Source organism: Heteronotia binoei, chromosome 13 (assembly GCF_032191835.1).
Source record: "Heteronotia binoei isolate CCM8104 ecotype False Entrance Well chromosome 13, APGP_CSIRO_Hbin_v1, whole genome shotgun sequence".
Classification (NCBI taxonomy): Eukaryota; Metazoa; Chordata; class Lepidosauria; order Squamata; family Gekkonidae; genus Heteronotia; species Heteronotia binoei.
The window spans coordinates 8,497,262-8,510,902 of NC_083235.1; the positions used below are offsets into that span (position 1 = coordinate 8,497,262).

At 46.8% G+C, this 13,641-nt stretch overlaps 1 protein-coding gene across 1 annotated transcript in view; it reads left to right on the forward strand.

Annotated features, from left to right (window-relative positions):
* The window catches only part of CACNA1F (calcium voltage-gated channel subunit alpha1 F), a 157,796-nt gene that overhangs the window by 53,730 nt on the left and 90,425 nt on the right, over nucleotides 1–13,641 (forward strand). Inside the window, exons 14-15 of the mRNA XM_060253249.1 lie at nucleotides 4,736–4,961; nucleotides 8,465–8,672. Coding sequence (XP_060109232.1) covers nucleotides 4,736–4,961; nucleotides 8,465–8,672 — 434 coding nt within the window. The remainder of the gene's footprint in view (nucleotides 1–4,735; nucleotides 4,962–8,464; nucleotides 8,673–13,641) is intronic.

Here is a 13,641-nt window from a genome sequence, read left to right on the forward strand (position 1 = left end):
GCTGTTGCATGTGGAGGAGTGGGGAATCAAGCCCGGTGCTCCCAGATATGAGGTCCATGCACTTAACCACTACACCAAACTGCCTCTCTTCACAGGGTGTGGAGAGAGGAAGGGAAGGAGATTGTAAGCCATTCTGAGATTCTGAGTGAAGGGCAGGGGACAAATCCAATCTCTTCTTCTTTTTTCACCTTAATGGGGAACCAAACCAGCTTACATAATTCTCTCCTCCTCCAGCAACAACAACCCTGTGAGGTGGGTTAGACTGACAATGTGTGACAGGGGTGAAATTCTAGCAGGAGCTCCTTTGCATATTTGTCCGCAAACCCCTGATGTAGCCAGATCTCCAAGAGCTTACCAAAAAGAGCCTTGAAAGCTCTCGAAGGATTGGCTACATCAGGGGTGTGTGGCCTAATATGCAAAGAAGCTCATGCTAGAATTCCACCTCTGGTGTGTGACTAGCCCAAGATGATCCAGTGAGCTTCCATAGAATGAGTGGGGATTCAAACCTGGATTTCCCAGACCGGCTGGGTATGGGGAACGCTACGGCCATGAAACTATGTATGCATGAAGGATTTTCAGATCCAATCGCAGGCATATTCCAATGTTAAAAAGAAGGCAAATGGTTTTTCCCCCCGAAAATGCCAGTCACAATTTCTTGACTGAGGTGAACAGAGGTGAATGAGCATCCTGGGCCATATAGCCAGGGCTAGGGAACATAAAAGAAGCCATATTGTATCAGGTCAATGGCCCATCCAGTCCAACACTCTGTGTCACACAGTGGCCAAAAAAACCAGATGCCATCAGGAGGTCCATCAGCGGGCCAGGACACTAGAAGCCCTTCCACTGTTGCCCCCCCCCCCCAAGCACCAAGAATACAGAATACAGAATCCCTGCCCCAGACATAAGAACATAAGAGAAGCCATGTTGGATCAGGCCAATAGCCCATCCAGTCCAACAACCTCCTGCAGCAGTGAATTCCACGTGTTAATCACCCTTTGGGAGAAGAAGCACTTCCTTTGATCCGTTCTAACTCGGCTGCTCAGCAATTTCAGTGAATGCCCACAAGTTCTCGTATTGTGAGAAAGGGAGAAAAGTCCTTCTTTCTCTACCTTCTCTATCCCATGCCTAATCTTGTAAACCTCTATCATGTCACCTCTCTGTCAACGTTTCTCCTAGCTAAAGAGCCTCGGTTCCTGGTTCTGTGGGGAGGGGCAGGCAGAAGATTCCTAGGCCTCGTCTGCTCCTTATCTATAGGAGTCTTTTATTTTTTTTATTTTTAAAACACAGCAGTAATATTCACAAACAGCCTACAAACAGTAATCATTTCAAGTATCCCCATTCATAAAATGCCACGGAGCTGGCATCTGAGTCTTATAATAAGATTAGCTCCATGAATTACTTTAAAATCATGTCAAGTAATCAATTACCCGTTGGGAACCCTCGACTCTTAATCAAAACCAAAAGAGTTTCCAGCTCAACATTAGGAAGAACTTCCTGACCGTTAGAGCAATTCCGTAGTGGAACAGGCTTCCTTGGGAGGTGGTGGGTTCTCCTTCCTTGGAGGTTTTTCAACAGAAGCTAGATGGCCATCGGACAGCGATGAAGATCCTGTGAATTTAGGGGGAGGTCTTTATGGGTTTCCTGCATTGTGCAGGGGTTGGACTAGATGACCCTGGAGGTCCCTGCCAACTCTATGATTCTGTGAATGCTTAACTACTACCCACCAGCTACATATAGCACTGCTCACTGTACCCCATTTCATCATTTGACAAAGTGTGCATGCACACAAAATCCGAATCAGGCCCTCGGAGAGCTCCTATCAGGCCCCCCGAGCAACTGGCTGTCACCTGCTTCCTTCTCCATCTCTCTTGCTTCCTTCTGCATCACAGATTGCTTTGCAATGGTGTAGAATTGTTTTCTGTGGCCCCGGACAGTAGGACCAGAACCAATGGGTTGAAATTCAATCAAAAGAGTTTCTGGCTCAACATAAGGAAGAACTTCCTGACAGTTAGAGCGGTTCCTCAGTGGAACAGGCTTCCTCAGGAGGTGGTGGGCTCTCCTTCCTTGGAGGTTTTTCAACAGAGGCTAGATGGCCATTTGACAGCAATGAAGATCCTGTGAATTTAGGGGGAGGTGCTTATGAGTTTCCTGCATTGTACAGGGGGGTGGACTAGATGCCCCTGGAGGTTCTGTCCAACTCTAGGATTCTATTAGGAAGAACTTCCTGACTGTTAGAGCGGTTCCTCAGTGGAACAGGCTTCCTCGGGAGGTGGTGGGCTCTCCTTCCTTGGAGGTTTTTCAACAGAGGCTAGATGGCCATTTGACAGCAATGAAGATCCTGTGAATTTAGGGGGAGGTGCTTGTGAGTTTCCTGCATTGTACAGGGGGGTGGACTAGATGCCCCTGGAGGTTCTGTCCAACTCTAGGATTCTATTAGGAAGAACTTCCTGACTGTTAGAGCGGTTCCTCAGTAGAACAGGCTTCCTTGGGAGGTGGTGGGCTCTCCTTCCTTGGAGGTTTTTCAACAGAGGCTAGATGGCCATTTGACAGCAATGAAGATCCTGTGAATTTAGGGGGAGGTGCTTGTGAGTTTCCTGCATTGTACAGGGGGGTGGACTAGATGCCCCTGGAGGTTCTGTCCAACTCTAGGATTCTATTAGGAAGAACTTCCTGACTGTTAGAGCGGTTCCTCAGTAGAACAGGCTTCCTTGGGAGGTGGTGGGCTCTCCTTCCTTGGAGGTTTTTCAACAGAGGCTAGATGGCCATTTGACAGCAATGAAGATCCTGTGAATTTAGGGGGAGGTGCTTGTGAGTTTCCTGCATTGTACAGGGGGTTGGACTAGATGCCCCTGGAGGTATCTTCCAACTCTAGGATCCTATGATTCTGTGACTCTTGTTCATCATTCTTCTCTGAGTTATCTGTCCCCCACCCCTTCAACTGTAATTTTTTTTCTGAATGCAGCATCAGACTGGCATATAATATCCTAGCTTCCCCCCCCCCCCCCAATCATTTCTGGCCCTGTATTGCTTCAGTTTATCCCCTGATTTCTGCAAGTATTTGGAGGGCTTTCATTTTCACTTTTCTCTCTCCCCCCCCTCCAAAAAACCCCCCTCTCTTGTGACTTTTTTTTAAAATTTAAAAAAAAAAGTTTATTTCAATACATTAACATTCTGGACCGTAGTCAAAATAATAATTAAAAGTATTCCAACAAAGTCAGTCACCAATAAACATCCCAATGAACCACGAGAACAAACAGTGCAAAATCCGATTAAAAACAAATGAATGCCAGACCAGTATATTATGTTCAGTTGAACCAAAATTCCCTCAAGAAAATTAATCCAGAAAAGGGGACCACTTAGCTAAAATAGTTGACCTTCGATATGAAGTATGCCCCCCTTCTAAATTATGTGTAATTTTGTCCAGAACAAAATACTCCCAGCATTTGCTTAACCAGGCCACCAATGAAGGAATTGAATAGCCGCATTGAGCAACAAAGAAATCAACTCCTTCTTTAATTCAGAAAGTCTAAAATCATCCCAAAAGTTGTCTCCTTTCTTCTGACTCTTTTGAGACCACTTTTACCCCAATATTTTTCTGGAAGCTCATTTTGAGTAGGCTTTTTCGTAGAGCCCCGTGGCACAGAGTGGTAAAGCTGCAGTACTGCAGTCGGAGCCCTCTGCTCACGACCTGAGTTCGATCCTAGCGAAACCTGGTTCGGGTAGCCGGCTCGAAGTTGACTCAGCCTTCCATCCTTCCGAGGTCGGTCAAATAAGTACCCATTTTGCTGGGGGGGGGGAAGCGTAGATGACTGGGGAAGGCCATGGCAAACCACCCTGTAAAAAGTCTGCCGTGAAAACGTCGTGAAAGCAACGTCACCCCAGAGTCGGAAACGACTGGTGCTTGCACAGGGGACTACCTTTACCTTTTTAATGTTTCTACTGGTTCTCGTGTCTCATTCACCTCCAGCGCACTTTTCAATGACTGGACTATTATCATCGTTAAACCCAGAGCTTTTTTTTTTTTTTTAGCAGGAATGCAGTTCTGGCTGACTTGGTGCCGGGGGTGTGGCCAAATCTGCAGGTGACTTCCTGCTGGGCTTTTTCTACAAAAAATGCTTAATGTCAGAGCTGCATAGAATAAATGTCAGATGTTTGAGAGCTGCAAGATATGAACGTCAGATGTTTGAGGGCAGACAGGCGGGCAGGAAGGAAGGAAGGGAGAAAAGGGAAGGGGAGGGAGGGGAGGAAGGAAAGAAGGAAGGGAGGGAGGGAGGGAGGGAGGGAGGGAGAAAGGGGAAGGGAGGGAAGGAAGGGAAAGGAAGGAAGGAAGGAAGGAAGGAAGGAAGGAAGGAAGGAAGGAAGGAAGGAAGGAAGGAAGGAAGGAAGGAAGGAAGGAAGGAAGGAAGGAAGGAAGGAAGGAAGGAAAATAGATAGGGGGAGGGGAAGTAGATATAAAGCAAATTTAATTTAATTTTAAATGCATTTTCCAAGCCATCAGCTGGCTTGGCTTGGCAAATCCCGAATAAATAAAAATAAATAAAGTGATTTAAAGAGGCAAATGCCTTCTCCAAGCCAGCCAATGAGATAGTGGAGGCTTTGACAATCACAGTATGTGTGAAAGAGCCACGTGTGGCTCCCGAGCTGCAGTTTGACCAACCCTGTACTACACATTACATTATTCCAGTTTTACACTCCATCACCTCCCCTACACCTTCTCTCCACCCCCGCCCCCCAGATTACGCCAACAAGGTGCTTCTGTCGCTGTTCACCCTGGAGATGCTGCTGAAGTTGTACAGCCTGGGCCTGCAGGCCTACTTTGTCAGCTTCTTCAACCGCTTCGACTGCTTCGTGGTGTGCGGCGGGATCCTGGAGACCGTCTTGGTCGAGTTCAAAATCATGCAGCCCCTCGGGATCTCTGTGCTTCGCTGCGTCCGGCTCCTGCGGATCTTCAAGGTTACCAGGTCTGGTGGTGTTCGGGGGCTGGTTCGGGCTGCGGGCGGGAAGCTCGAGATTGTCGTCTTGATCAAGGTTAAACATGAGTCTCGTGCGGGGCCTTTTCTGCAGCCTTTTCCTCCTGGAGCTGGCAGTAGGCCCTGTAAGAAGAGGCCTGTAAGCTCTTGGAGGATTGGCTGCATCAGGGGGTGTGGCCTAATATGCTCAAATCCCCCCCTCCCGGAAACGGGTAAAGAAAGGAAATAAGATAAAGAAGAAGGAGTTTATTTGTAGAAGACAACAATCAAAAAACAAAGTGTATTTATATGAGATATATAAATATGTTGATATATGCACACTTAATAAAATATTAACTCCCCCCCCCAAAAAAAACCCCTGAGTGTTTCCATTTCCTTTGGCATTCCCTCAGTGATTTCTCCTTCTTAACCCACGTCTTCAGGGTTTTTTTGTAGCAGGAACTCTTTTGCATATTAGGCCACGCCCCCCTGATGTAGCCAATCCTCCAAGAGCTTACAGGCCTCTTCTTACAGGGCCTACTGTAAACTTTTGGAGAATTGGCTGCATTAGGGATGTGTGGCCTAATATGCAAAGGAGTTCCTGCTACCAAAAAAGCCCTGGTCTCGTGGCACCTCATGCTAAAGATGTTATGTCGCATGAGGGCTCCAGAAAGTGATCGGAATTATTCGTCGTTTGTTCACTGGATTTATACCCAGTTCTTCCTCCAAAATGCTAAGATTGCCAGGTCTTTTGAGGCTCAGAATAGGGGTGAGCACGAACCGGTTCATGAGCCAAAATTCGGCACAAAATTATCCCGGCTAAGAGCCCCCAAACTGATGTTTGGGGAAGGTGACTTGCTCAAACATTCACTAGAATTTTGTCCAGTTTGGTTTAACTGTTCAGGCAATTTGAAATGAACAGCTGAGTGGTGCAGGTCCGCAGCTCACCTGTTAGTTTTAAACGGCTGCCAGCCATTTCAGTGGTGGGTTTTACTTCCCTCCTCTTGGAAGTGGTGGTGGGAGGGAGCAAAATGGACCACTGAAATGGCTGCCAGCCATTTAAAGGCAGGGTGGGTCTGCCATCAGCTGTTAGGTTTAAATGGCTGCAAGCCATTAAACCCATCGGTTTTACTCCTCCCTGCTTCGAAGTGAGGGGAAGCAAAATGGATGGCAGCCATTTAACCCTTCTCTGGCAATTCCCCCCCCCCTTCTCCTGGGCTTGACTTGTCGCAGCTGGGAGAAAGGGGGACCCGAACTGGCCAGTTTGGGGCTTTTTTGACTCAATTTGGTTCAGGGTTTGGTTCGGGAACCACACTGAACCATGAACCGACCGAGAATTTCTTTTGGTTCGCTCCCATCCCTAGATCAAACCCCAAGACTCCAGGAATGGAACCTGGGACACCTGATGGAACCTGGAGATGCTCAGTGATTTCATAGAAAGAGGCCTCAGTCCTCCCCTTCCCTCTGTTCATTAGCGCAATGCATTCACCCAGTTGCTGCAGAGTGAAAGAAAGATGCCAAAGTGGGTAGATCAGGGGTCCCCAACGTTTTTGAGCCTGCAGGCACCTTTGGAATGCTGACACCACAAAACGGCCACCCCAAGATGGCTGCTGCAGAAGGCGGCTGGCTAGACAGCCCTAACTACGGCCCGGAGATCTCTCAGAATTGCAGCTGCTCTCTAGACTACAGTTTCCCTGGAGCTGTGGTCCCCAACCTTTTCGGCAGCAGTTTCATGGAAGATCATTTTTCCACGGACCGGGGAAGCGAGGGGGGGGGCGTGGTTTGATGGTTTCAGGATGATACAGTTGTGTACTTTGCTCACCAAAGCGGGAGCCCTGAGCTTGTTTTCCTGCAACTAGATGGTCCCTTCTGGGGGTGGTAGGAGGCAGTGACATCCAAAGCGTGTTCCTTATGTCCAGTCTGTTCCGTAATCTTGTTTGTGTTGCTGTCGTCGCAGAAAACTCTGCTTTACAAAGATAAGATTTTGGAAATGCAGGCAGGCTTTTCTGTGCTTTCGTGCGACCTCCTGTGCGGCTCAGATGCTAACAGGCCATGGACTGGTATCAGTCAGTCAATCGATCGATCGATCACCTTTATTGGCATGATATCCAACATAACAAGGAACCAATCCATCCATCAAATGGCAATTTGCAAATACATTCAGCGCCTCCGAGATGAGGAATCTAAAAATTTTTGCAACAATTTCGATTACCAGTTGGTTCCGAGCAGGAAGACAATTTTACATTTGTCGGGCTTCGCTGTTTGCTCACTCAGACAGGGGACAATGAGTATGGAGCACAGGTCAAAGTAAAAAGTACCTCCTGTGCGGCCCCAATTGCTAACAGGCCATGGATTTTGGGGAGGGACGGTGGCTCAGTGGTAGAGCATCTGCTTGGTAAGCAGAAGGTCCCAGGTCCAATCCCCGGCATCTCCAACTAAAAAGGGTCCAGGCAAAGAGGCATGAAAAACCTCAGCTGGAGAACCGCTGTGAGTCTGAGTAGACAATACTGATTTTGATGGGCCAAGGGTCTGATTCAGTAGAGGGCAGCTTCATATGTTCATGAGGAGGGACGGTGGCTCAGTGGTAGAGCATCTGCTTGGTAAGCAGAAGGTCCCAGGTTCAATCCCCGGCATCTCCAACCAAAAAGGGTCCAGGCAAGTAGGCATGAAAAACCTCAGCCTGAGACCCTGGAGAGCCGCTGTGAGTCTGAGTAGACAATACTGATTTTGATGGGCCGAGGGTCTGATTCAGTAGAAGGCAGCTTCATATGTTCATGGGGAGGGACAGTGGCTCAGTGGTATAGCATCTGCTTGGTAAGCATCTCCAACTAAAAAGGGTCAAGGCAAGCAGGCATGAAAAACCTCAGCCTGAGACCCTGGAGAGTTGCTGCCAGTCTGAATAGACAATACTGACTTCGATGGACTGAGGGTCTGATTCAGTATAAGGCAGCTTCACATGTTCATATGACTTGTAGCTGTCCGTGGCCTGGGTGCTGGAGACATGGCTGCTTTGCAGGATAGGCACCATGCAGTGCCGGAATAAACCCTGTGGAGGCCCCTAAGCAGTCAAAATCTTGGGGGGGGGGGCCCTCACAAATTAGCTCAGAGTTGGAGCACCCACCCTGCCGCCCCCACTGCAGCCACCTTCTCAAAAGCCTTTTTAACAAAGCTGTTGGGAAGAAGTAGAGAGAGGCGAACTTGGCAACGCTGCCAGCAGCAGCCGCACCAGGCAAGTCGGGCAAAGAGCGGCTCAGTTGCTGGCTGTGCTTGCAGGCTGGGAAGGCTGCAAGCAGGGGGGGAACAGGGGGGAAGCCGACCCAGGGCCCCTAAAGGTGTGGGGACCCATAACCAGCGCCTGCTTGGCCTAATTGTTAATCCGGCCCTGGCTCCATGGCTTTATACTCTGCGGAGGTCCTGCCTCTCCCCAGGCGCCACCCTGTTGATGGCAGCCCCTCCACAAGAAAATCCGCAGCCCGTTCCTCAATCCCTTGACCCACGTCCAATTGACCTTCCAGGCACTGGGCCTCGCTGAGCAATCTGGTGGCCTCCTTGCTGAACTCCATGAAGTCCATCGCTTCTCTGCTGCTCTTGCTCTTCCTCTTCATCATCATCTTCTCCTTGCTGGGCATGCAGCTCTTTGGGGGCAAGTTCAACTTCGACGAGACCCAGACCAAGCGCAGCACTTTCGACACCTTCCCCCAGGCCCTGCTCACCGTCTTCCAGGTAGGAACGCGAGCGGGACGCGAGAAGAGCTGACAGCAGCAGGGTGGGGAGGGCAGGCCTGTGGCCAAAAAAATTTAGGTGGGGGGGAGGGGCAGGGCCCCCAAAATGAGACTTTTCCCCTCTTTATATTTTAATTGATTTTTTTTAAAAAATATACAAGTTAATATCAATATTCTTATACAATTAATTAAACTTATGGAATCAGGTTAGGGTTGCCAAGTCCAATTCAAGAAATATCTGGGGACTTTGGGGGTGGAGCCAGGAGACATTGGATGTGGAGCCAGGAGCAAGGGTGTGACAAGCAGAATTGAACTCCAAAGGGAGTTCTGGCCGTCACATTTCAAGGGACCGCACACTTTTTAAATGCCTTCCTTCCATAGGATATAATGAAGGATAGGGGCACCTTCTTTGGGGGCTCATAGAATTGGACCCCCTGCTCCAATCTTTTTGAAACTTAGGGAGTATTTTGGGGAGAGCCACTGGATGCTATACTGAAAATATGGTGCCTCTACCTCAAAAAACGGCCCTCAGAGCCCCAGATACCCACGTATCAATTCTTCATTATTTTCTATGGGAATAAGTCTCCATAGGGAATCAAGAGTACCCAGCAGACATTTCCCTCCCCTCCCCCCGCTTTCTGATGACCCTGAAGCGGGGGGAGGGCCTCCAAACCCGGGGATCCCCTGCCCCACCTGGGGATTGGCAACCCTAAATCAGGTTGTAAACAAGCATAAATACTTGCATGCATACAATAACATATCGAGTAAGGATTTTAAGTTATAAAGATGTATCTAGATATGTGGACCGTTTTCTATCCAAGAAGAGAGATCAAGATGAAAACAAACATAAGTACATAAGAGAAGCCATGTTGGATCAGGCCAATGGCCCATCCAGTCCAACACTCTGAGTCACACAGTGGCCAATATACACACACACACACACGCACATACACACAGTGGCTAATAGCCACTGATGGACCTCTGCTCCATATTTTTATCCAATCCCCTCTTGAAGCTGGCTATGCTTGTAGCCACTGCCACCTCCTGCGGCAGTGAATTCCACATGTTAATCACCCTTTGGGCAAAGAAGCACTTCCTTTTATCCGTTTTAACCTGACTGCTCAGCAATTTCACTGAATGCCCACGAGTTCTTGTATTGTGAGAAAGGGAGAAAAGTGCTTCTTTCTCTACTTTCTCCATCCCATGCATAATCTTGTCAACCTCTATCATGTCACCCTGCAGTTGACATTTCTCCAAGCTAAAGAGCCCCAAGCGTTTTAACCTTTCTTCATAGGGAAAGTGTTCCAACTCTTTAATCATTCTAATTGCCCTTTTCTGCACTTTTTCCAATGCTATAATATGCTTTTTGAGGTGCGGTGACCAGAATTGCACACAGTACTCCAAATGAAAATTAAGATTAAAACAATCATTCCTGTATCAAAACACAGTTAATCTAATTGAACCCATATTATCATTAAACTATTAATTATGCATTGCTATGAATTCTTAACTGCCTAAATATTCTCTGTGCCAACTATTATGCATTATTCCAAAATTTATTATCTGGCAATCGTAATTAGGTGCGATCCACGACTAGCACAGTAAAAGAAAAAGAAGGGCAACTTTTCATTGGATTAAGAAGCAAAATTGTAACATAATTTGTCTGCAAGAAGTCCACATCAAACAAAAGGATTATAAATTTTTATGGAATAAACAATTGGGAAGGGAATTTTTTTCATTAGCCAAACAGAAAAAAAGGGGAGTAGTCATTTATGTTAAACAGGACTTGGAGCCAAAACTGATGTTTAAAGATAAAGATGGAAGATTTGTAGCAGTGGAAATAACATCAAATGGGAAAAAAATGCTGTTATTGGGACTATATGCACCTAATGGAGCAAAAGATGTTTTTTTTTAAGACATTATACAACAACTAGATGAGTTGACCTACGATCAAATACTCTTAATGGGAGATTTTAATGGAACAGTTGAGAACTCATTGGATAGATCCGGAGGGAAAAAAAATAGTGTGAAAGAAGGGAAATTGCCAAAGTCTTTCTTTGAGTTAGTTAAACAGGAAAACTTGGAAGATATATGGAGAAAGTTCAATCCTGAAGTGCGGGACTATACTTTTTTTTCTGCAAGACATAAGACCTTTTCTAGAATTGACATGTTGTGGGGAACTAGAGACCTAGGCCTTATAACAAAGAAGATAGATATTTTGCCTAAAATCGGTGCCGACCATAACCCAATAATGTGGATTACAAAATTGTCCAAAAGACTGAGAAGATGGAGACTGAATGAAGATTTGCTACAGAACAAAGAAACAGTGACTTTCCTAGGAAAAGAGACTAAGGAATTTTTCCAAATGAATGATAAAGAAGATATTGACTTCCAGACGGTCTGGGATACTTATAAAGCAGTAATGAGAGGGTTGTTGATTACATTGAACAACAAAGATAAAAGGGAAAAAGAAAAACAATTATTGGACATTCAAAATGAAATAAAGAAAAAAGAAGGTGCGTTGAGGAAAAGACCAGGGAAAAAGAAGATTCTAAGGGAAATATCAATATTACAAACTCAACTAAGACATTTACTAAACAAAGAAGTGGAATGGAACTTGAAAAGGCTTCAGCAGAAATCGTTTGAAGGAGCAAATAAGACGGGGAAATACTTGGCGTGGCAGCTGAAAAAAAAGAGAGAAAACAAAACAATTAGTAGAATTGTAATAGATGGAAGAGATATAGTTACTCAAGAGGGAATAAAAAGAGAATTTTTTAAGTACTATGCCAAGCTGTTTAAAGGTGCTGAAGTAAAGAGAAAAAAGATAGATGAATACTTACAGAAAATAAAAATTGAGCCTTTAACTGAAAATATGAGAAAAATTCTGAATGACCCAATTGAAAAAATAGAAATTGAAGCAGCAATTAATGTGATGAAGAATGATAAAGCTCCCGGGCCAGACGGTTATACAGCTAAATATTTTAAAATTTTCAAAGATGAATTAATACCAAAATTACAGAAGCTGATGAATGTAATAAGAGCTAAAGGGAAGGTACCAAATACATGGAAGGAAGCCGTTATTTCTTTGATACCTAAAGAAGAAAGAGACGTCACAAATGTGAAAAATTATAGACCAATATCACTTTTGAACAATTATTATAAAATATTTACAAGAATTCTGGCGGAACGACTTAAGCAATATCTGATAAATTTTATAAAGGAGGACCAAGCTGGTTTTCTCCCCAAAAGACAAATAAGAGACAATATTAGAACTGTTGTAAATATTGTAGAATACTATGAAAGACATCCAGAAAAGGAAGTAGCACTATTCTTTGCGGATGCAGAAAAAGCATTTGACAATTTAAATTGGGACTTCATGTTTGCAGTGATGGAAAAAATGGAGCTTGGAGAAAGTTTTATAAGAATGATAAAGGCAATATATTTTGAACAAAGGGCAAGGTTGTGCATCAATGCAGATCTTACAGACGAAATGAAAATTAGTAAAGGTACTAGACAAGGCTGCCCGCTTTCGCCATTGTTGTTCATAATGACTCTTGAAATTTTACTGATGCAGATCCAAGATGAAAAAGATTTAGAAGGACTACAAATAAAAGGGTATACCTATAAATACAGAGCATTTGCGGATGATATAATGTGTCATGGGTGCTGGGGACCCTTCAGAGGAAGTTGAGTCTGATGAGGAAACTGTGCCCCTGCCACCTGCACCAGTGCCCCTGCCTCCTGCTGGAGAAGATCCCAGCCCCCCTGCCTCGCCCTCTCGGGTGGCTCGTGTGCGTGACCGCCTCCGGCAGGACCTCAGGGATCGGAGGAGGGCGGCACGCTCACAAGCAAGACGCTCCCTGAGCCCTGAGTTCTGAGAGGATTCTGGCCCTTCTAAGAGCAAGGATGCTTGAGTGGTAACAGGATCCTGGCTGCCTCCCTGAGCCAGCAATTAGCCCAAACGGGCAACAGCCAGCAGAGGGCTATATAGCTGTGGGCTTTGGGAGGAAGCTTTGTGGAAGCAACTAGTCATCTCCCTGACATTCTAGCATCCACTCCGGCTTGACTTTGGTTCCTGACTCCCTGACTTTGGCTTTGGACTTCTGGACTCCCTGACCTCGGCTTCTGGACCTCAGACCTGCGATACTTCTACAGTGATTCGGATTTGGCGCCTCGGACCCTCCTGCTTACTGGCTACAGACCTCGGACTGCCTCTGGACTTTGCCTGACCCGGCCCCAGCCGTGACAGATTGCTTCCACCGACAAACACCCACTCCACAGGATGGATGCTGAAGCAAGTGAAACCACAGAACTACTGGCTGCGCTCCAAGCCCAGGTACAGCAGCTAACACAGGCAGTAGTGCACTTGCAGCAACAACCTGCGGCCAGTGCTCCAGCCAAGTGCCCAGTTCCCCCACCTGACAGATTTGGGGGTGCCGTGGAAGAATTTCCTGCCTTCCTAGCACAGTGTCGGCTGTACTTTGAACTGAGAGCACGGGACTTCCTCAATGACAAAACCAAGGTGTGTTTCGTCATCAGTCTGTTAAAGGGGCAGGCGGCCAAATGGGCCACACCCTTACTGGTCGCGCCCTCTCCCCTACTGACTGATTACCAGGGGTTTGAGGCCCACCTGTCTGCTGCTTTCTCAAACCCAGTCCAAGCAGCCACAGCTAACCGGAAGATCAGGGCACTGAAACAAGGCAACTCCTCGGTGGCTCAATATGCCACTGAATTCAAGCTCCTGACCCAGGACTTGGCGTGGAATGAGGCTGCCCAGATGGACCAGTTTACTGAGGGGTTGGCAGAGGAGGTCCTGGATGAACTGGCCAGGGTGGAGCAGCCACCCACGCTCCAAGAACTTATCACCCTCTGCCTCCGCATCGATGGCCGCCTGGAAAGTCGCCGCCAAGCCAAGACCAGAGGGCGCCAGCTCCCTGCGCCGTGCTACCTGGCTCCTCGCCCGTCCCCAG